Genomic DNA, 7,037 nt, shown 5'->3' with positions numbered 1-7,037 from the left:
GGAGAGAAAAATACGTTGTTAATATTGTCAACAGATTCTATCTTTAACATTCACAAGAGAAGTTATTAGTCTGTTCAGTCCATCGTAGTCTATATGTTAGGCTTTAAAATAATTAAGTTAGCCAAAGAGTATATAAATACCATAAGGCGCCTGTTGACTTGTTAAAATACATGTTGAACAATTGAAGGCTCTACTAATAGATTGGCAATCGCATTCATTATTTTCTAAACCTTCCAGCCATAGTATTGATTATTTGTCATCTTTAGCGTAAACATGAATTCTGACGTCAGCTAAAGAGCGTTATCTATTTATCTTATTGCTCCCCAACAAACTACCTGCGAAAGAAAGAAGATTTTAGCTTGGTCTTAGGATAATTAATTCCTAACCAAAAATAAAACTACTGATCGAATTTGTTCGTAGGAGTAAAAATGCTTGACGTCGGTTAGGAAGAAAGCAAAAAAAAGGGGTTATGCTCACTGATTTTTCTTGCGCTCTCTGTCAAGGCTCTTTACTAAACGTCTTTGTTTCGGCTTGTCCAAATTCACCAGAAGACACACAAATGGTATACAGTAGACCCTAAGGAAACAGTTGTGCGATCTGGATTTTGCAGACGACTTGAAGATTCTGTCGCACACCCAAAAACAGATCCAAGCCAAAACGTCAGTATTAAACAGCCTATCAGTGTCTGTTGGATTGAGGATCCGCCCCGAAAAGTCAAAGGTCCTTAGGGCAGGTGCACAACGAAAGGGGCAGGTTACGTCACAATAGACGGAAATGCACTAGAAGACGTCAAATCCTTCTGCTATCTTGGGAATATAATTGACAGAAAGGGGGGAACAGGTGCTGAAATAAAGTCCCGCATTGGAAAAGCGCAGGCTACTTTCATATATTTGAATACGATTTCGAAGACCAGAGATATCTCATTTCGAATAAAACTGAGGATTTTCAATTCAAATGTGAAGTCAGTCCTGTTGTATGGATGTTAGACATGAAACGCATCTCATACTTGTATAAAGAGGATCCAGGTTTTCTTGAACAAGTGTCTAAGAAAGTTACTGAGGATCAGATGGACATACAGGGTCACCAAAGAGGAAGTTTTAAGGAAAACAAGAAAGATCCCAGTCAGAGATAAGGTATGAAAAAGGCGGTAGCTGTAGATTGGACATACACTCAAGACGTCAGGCAGCTGCATAACAAAGAAAGTATTGGATGGAAACCACATGGTAAAAGATTAAGGGGAAGACCGCGTGAAACCTGTAGAAGAATCACAGAAATGTATGTACAAAAAAGTGTAAAGAAATGGAATATCATCAAGAGGCTAGCTCAGGATATAGAAAGGTGGAAAGTGTCTGTCCGTAGCCTATACCATGGTGCAGGGTGAGAAAGTTCATGATGATCATCATCAAAATTCTGTCAAAAATGTAATGGATATACAACTCTAAAAAAAATGATGTGATGTGTGTCTTTTTGGTTACACAACCTTTGCCAGGATTTGCAGAACCTCGTTCTACTTATTGGAACTTTCCAATTATTTCTTAATTTCGTCATTTTAGAACAAACAAGCCACGTCTACACGTTTGACATTCACAGGGCGCTTGAGGCAGCTTTAAGAACATGCAGTACAGTGACAGTACAGTATTGTTTGCGCGTGTTAAAAAGAATTGTCACAACGCAGTTTAATCTGGGACACATTGGTTTTCGTACATGTTACGTTATTGGTAACATCTTAAAGCATATACATTTGTTAATCTTTCTTTGAAAAAAATACCCATTTATCTTAAATAGAAGTCGAGATACTTGCAATTGATGGAGCTCGGGGATCGCCAGATTTCAGAGGTAAAATTAGCAAGAAAACGGCTGCCAAAGTTCGGTGACTGCCATAACTTGAGAGTACTTGGAGACTAAAAAGCTAATTTGTGCCCCGTGTTTTAAAGTAAGATCCCCACAGAAATGTTTTTAATTCGAAATAAAAGGTGTTGAGCCAAAAAAAATTTTAAAAATCGATTTTAAAAAGCTACAAATAAGGGGGAAAAGCCGGTATTTATTATTTTGATCAGCACCTGATTTCACCACAATGCATTACATTTTCTCTTGGAAAACGCCTTTGCTTCTTTCTGTCCTTCTTTAGCCTTGCACTCTAACCGACTAGTCACATGGTCAGTCTTAGAAGTTGTCTGTCTTGTAATGATAATGCTAGTCTCGTTCTTTTCTACCTTTCAAGCCACAGACTTTTAATAAAGGAGTCAGTATTTTAGTACGCTATTTTTCCAACTCTTTTGAGTGTTATCTGTAAAGATTCTAGCTCCGTACCCCATGTTCTTAATTAAGCCTGTTTTGTTAAGTGTGTGATGGAATTAAAGGTCATTGGGGAGACGTAGGCTTCCAGAAAAATTTTCTGAACGAATGACTTTTATTCACTTTCATGTAATTGTGCAGAAAGTTCATAGGTATATAGGATGTTCGAGTATAAAAGGTGAGTTTGTTGATTTTGACTGAAAAATGGGGCCATGTGTCAGTGATCTTGAATTTTTTAAACCATTTTCTTTGTGCAGATGGATTTCGTAGAAAACATTAAAACTACAGCCTGAAATTTAGCACACAAGTGCAGACCTATGTGGACTGTGGATCAATAAAAGGATTTTGACCTATCTTTAAAAATAAAAAAGTGAGCCTAAAGTCAATGGACCCCCGAAAGTCAGTTGACGAAACTTTGGGTATACGTTTGAATAAAAAATATTGAATATTCCTATAAGTCAACAATATTTCCCAATTTCGTCATACATGTACTAATCCCCAGAACAGATTTTAAAGGACTTGAATGCCAAATTTGAAGCTTGTACCTAGATTAGTTTTCGAAAACTCCTTGCACCAAGGAGGTCACATTATGTGAAAAAGCAGATTTTGAAAACAACAAGGAAACAGGAATTTTTAGAGGGATTTTTAGTTCAATGTGCACTTTTAAAACGCCCTATTACGTCATTTAAGCTGCTTTTTCAAAAGTTTCTCATTGATACCCTATATAACAGATGTCAAAGGATGTTTTTCAGCAAAAAAAAGAAAAATCGATATTTTGAGAAAAACAATCGATATTCTCTGGGAACGCGTACTTGCGTCTTCCCTTAAGATGTACAACATTTATGAAACATAACGATCTTTCTTTTGAAGAATTACTATCAAATCAGATCTTTACTTAGCTATTGAGTTTGTGCCCCGTACTTAGTTCGTGATATATAGTTTATAGATGGAGAGCCTCTATCAGTGCTCATTTGTCCTGGAGTGTAAAACTGGTTTACCAAACAAACACAAACCTGTTCATACCCTGTAGGGGATTAGTGTCGTTAGTTTTTAATGAAAAGAAGAAAATGAACATTTATGTTTCCTTCGAAAACTGTTTCAAATGAACCCTATTCTTCAGATAGGAATTTCAGGAAAGACAGAAAGGACTGTATTAAACTATTGGAAAGGAGCACGTGCGTTAACGACAACAGCCCTATCTCCTACTGTAAACTGGTGATAATGATAGATAGATAGATAGATAGATAGATAGATAGATAGATAGATAGATAGATAGATAGATAGATAGATAGATAGATAGATATTACATTCACGCAGAAAAATTGAGGAAGCAGAGGAAACTGTTGAAATAGAAAGGATAGACAGATAGACTGATAAATAGACAGGCAGACATGCAGACAGACGAGCAGACAGACACAAAGATAGACAGAAGAAGAAGAAAACACCAGTTCAACATCATAAATACCTACAAGCCCATATCTGCTACTTCGGTGTCAACGCCATTTTGTGACGTCACAGGGATGATCTGCTTTGAAGTATTCAGTGTGTCGTGTGGCTCTACCTTCGCTGCCAGTAACTCGGAATCTGCCAGAGCAAAATCGTCTGAACAAACGCCATTTCGTTGTTCGAATTCAATATCTTCACCGTTAGAAACCACACTTTGTCTTTGTTTGAAATCAGAATCAATACCGTTTGTATCCACATTTTGAGAATCTGCAGCGGTTCGGTCCTTGGAGTGTACGTCCCGATGTTGTAAATCCGCTCGGCTTGAGGTTGAGTTTACTTTATATTCGTTCAAGTTCTTTACTGGTTCGGGGTATGGAAACAGCTGTGTCGTTTGCGGATTGCATATCGCTGACATCGGGCAAACTGGCGGACGGGTAGAAGAAGAGGATGAGGAAGGCTGCGGACCGTTGGCGTTGTTGCTGGTTGAGCCACTTTTGTTTCGATTGATCATATTGGTCGACGACTTCTGAAGTATGTCCTGTTTCTCTGATTCGGGACTAGATATATCCTTTCTTTCGGCCCCACAGCAAGTCGTTTCCTTTGACTGAGGACTGGTTGTTTTTGACATTATAGTCGTTCCTTGTGACTGTGGACTGACCATCGGTTGATGGTCTTTGATGGTTACGTGAAAGATGGCGTGTTCCTGGTCCCTTCCGTCATCCACTTCTTCCCTCGACCGGCTGATTAAGGTCATCTCGATTGTCTGGTTGAAGATTTCTCGCGCCACAGCGCACACCAGCCCTGGGGGCGGAGACGTAAATAAAGAGAACGAATTAAAAAATATAATGAAGGTGTAAACGAAAAAAGAGTTTGTAACAAATATTTCAGCCTGGTATATAACAACAATCTAAGTACTACATGGACGAAAAAAAATGTTTTTTCATATTAATAGATGCATGTATACGTAAATCAAATAATATACAGATGAAGGAAGCTCTCACTAGTAAAACTGAAGAAAAACGAGGCAGGGGTAGATCCAGAGCAATTTACATAGATAGCCTGATGAGATGGGCAACAGGGAAGGACCAGGATGATAATATACATTCTTTGAGAGCATTAGAGCAGAGACATGAATGGCCTACCGTGTCTTTTGATGATCTGGCACTTGATGAGGACGAATAAAGGAAAGAACAAGTGAACGGTTGCCATATTGAAAGGATTAAAGGGCTTGTAGATATAGACTGTGAAATAAGACATAGAGCAATTAATAATAACTACGGCGTCAATAGCCTAGTGATTAGTCTATAATACCCGTATTCGTGAGATTTCAGGTTGGGAAGTTCGAGCCTCAGCTCGGTCTGAGCTTGTGTCTTTGGGAAAGGCACTTTACACGAATTTCCTATTTGGCTCGGTCCTTTCGGAGAAGCACGTTTAACTCGGAGGTTTCGTCTCTGAATTAGCTATTAGTGCTGACAGGGGCGGTAAACCTATACAATCTCACTCTTTTTTTACCGAGAGCAACAATCATCACTTAGACAACAATGGTGAAAGTGAAAATAGTTAAGAGGGGATTGATTGAGTGAGGATGACTTGAGATCAAAATTCTTTTTCTTCTGATCACGTGATATCTTCAACCGCGTGTAGTATAGTGGCGGCACATCGTTAGAGAAAGAATATGGCCGGGTACCCTGAATCCAAACCAAATTATTGAAAATGAGACAAAAGACTGAGTTTTTATTACAGGCCTCGAGGGAAATAAAAATCAGGGAAAAGATATTTATCGTATTTTTTTTTCTCGTTGCGATGGTCTGTCTTGAAAACAATAACTCCATTATCTCTGCGTAGTTATCGGGCTCCGACCTCATATTGTCCCAGTTGTGCAGTTAAAAACTAGCATGTGGGTTTTGTCCAGACCAGTTTTATGCTAAAGTGTGTCTCTGTACCTTCTCATTTGAATTAGATCGAATCGTTCAACGCCTTCAAATTAGGTTTTCAAATGAACAGAAGCACAGATGCCTTCCCACGAGTTAACCACGGATACATAATAATTCTACTTTCTCTGCGTCAGCGAGACGAGTAATGTTTTGATGTTAATGTTTTGTTATTCTAACTTTGTTCAGACGATTCAATGGTTGATGGCGCAGAGGTGACCCCCCCACCCCCCCCCCCCCCTTCCCGCCTCAGTAGGTGTTTAGCGGGTGCTTTGTTGTGATTTGCTCCTTTGTTCCTATCAAACATTTACCGTCCTTTTCACACCTTCTTTTTGTGTTTCTTACTCTCCTGTAACACCTCTTATTTTCAGCGCTCATTAAACTTTATTGTGTTGCAAGTGCCGTAAGATACCGATTAAAACTAAAACTAACCTCTTCCTCCCCTTCCTCTTTTCCTGTTTCCATCCTCCACCCACTTAGCGTACCGGAATCCCAATGAATGATGTTGGACTTATTGTTTTGAAGCAAAACACGTCTAAAATTAGACCAGGGTTCACCAAACTACGGCTCGCAGGCGAGATAAAAAAAATATATAATTGCGAAACTGCGATTCCAGCCTATAGTTAATCATAATTCTATAGGCATTACATTTTTAAAAATTAACCGGTTTTGTAAGAATAACTTTCACTTAATTGCCTATGAGTTGAACTTTGAAATTTTGAAACTAAGATAAACACCATAATTTGTCTTTTTCATGCAGATTTGCTTTCTAAGTCGTGTCATCATATCGAAAAAATACTTCTCTCCAGAACGGAAAGCCCTTTTTGTTTAAGAGGTGGCAATGGAAAATTAGCGTATTTACAGCACAGTCCTACGTTGCAGCAGTCCATACGTAATAAATAATGTTAATTAAGATAGTCTCATGGTCTAAGGAAGATCGGTGTTTGTGGTGTAATAATGTTTCGCAGGTGATCCGAGTTCGATTCCCACAAGAATTAAGTATTTCATTTTATCAAGTACAGTCGAACTTGCTCTAATGGCTACCTATCCTAGATAAACACCAGTACATATAATCATTTCCACTTTCCCACTTGGGTTGTTTTTTTTCTATGATAAATATCACTATTCAAGACGCCCACCTGTCTAAGACAAGCACTTTTCTCCTCGACAACAGGTGGCCATCTTGAGCAATTTCGACTGTATTTCCATTATTATACTATGGTATATTCCATGCAGCTCCGCTAATAAGGACAATGGTAATTATGAGGTGTGCTCTCAAATGAGTCGCTTCTTAGATTTTAGAGCTATGGACGTACATTGTAGATACCTCGATAGATAGATAGATAGATAGATACCTCGGGGGGG

The 7,037-nt window shown here is 38.6% G+C and overlaps 1 protein-coding gene across 1 annotated transcript in view; it reads right to left on the bottom strand.

The window, feature by feature from the left end:
* Positions 1-3,760: 3,760 nt before the first annotated feature.
* LOC118477218 overlaps positions 3,761-7,037 on the bottom strand; it is a 7,528-nt gene continuing 4,251 nt past the window's right edge. Inside the window, exon 2 of the mRNA XM_035968157.1 lies at positions 3,761-4,542. Coding sequence (XP_035824050.1) covers positions 3,761-4,542 — 782 coding nt within the window. The remainder of the gene's footprint in view (positions 4,543-7,037) is intronic.

Source organism: Aplysia californica, unplaced genomic scaffold (assembly GCF_000002075.1).
Source record: "Aplysia californica isolate F4 #8 unplaced genomic scaffold, AplCal3.0 scaffold00042, whole genome shotgun sequence".
In the NCBI taxonomy this organism is placed as follows: domain Eukaryota; kingdom Metazoa; phylum Mollusca; class Gastropoda; order Aplysiida; family Aplysiidae; genus Aplysia; species Aplysia californica.
This window is presented reverse-complemented; position numbering and strand designations above follow the sequence as displayed.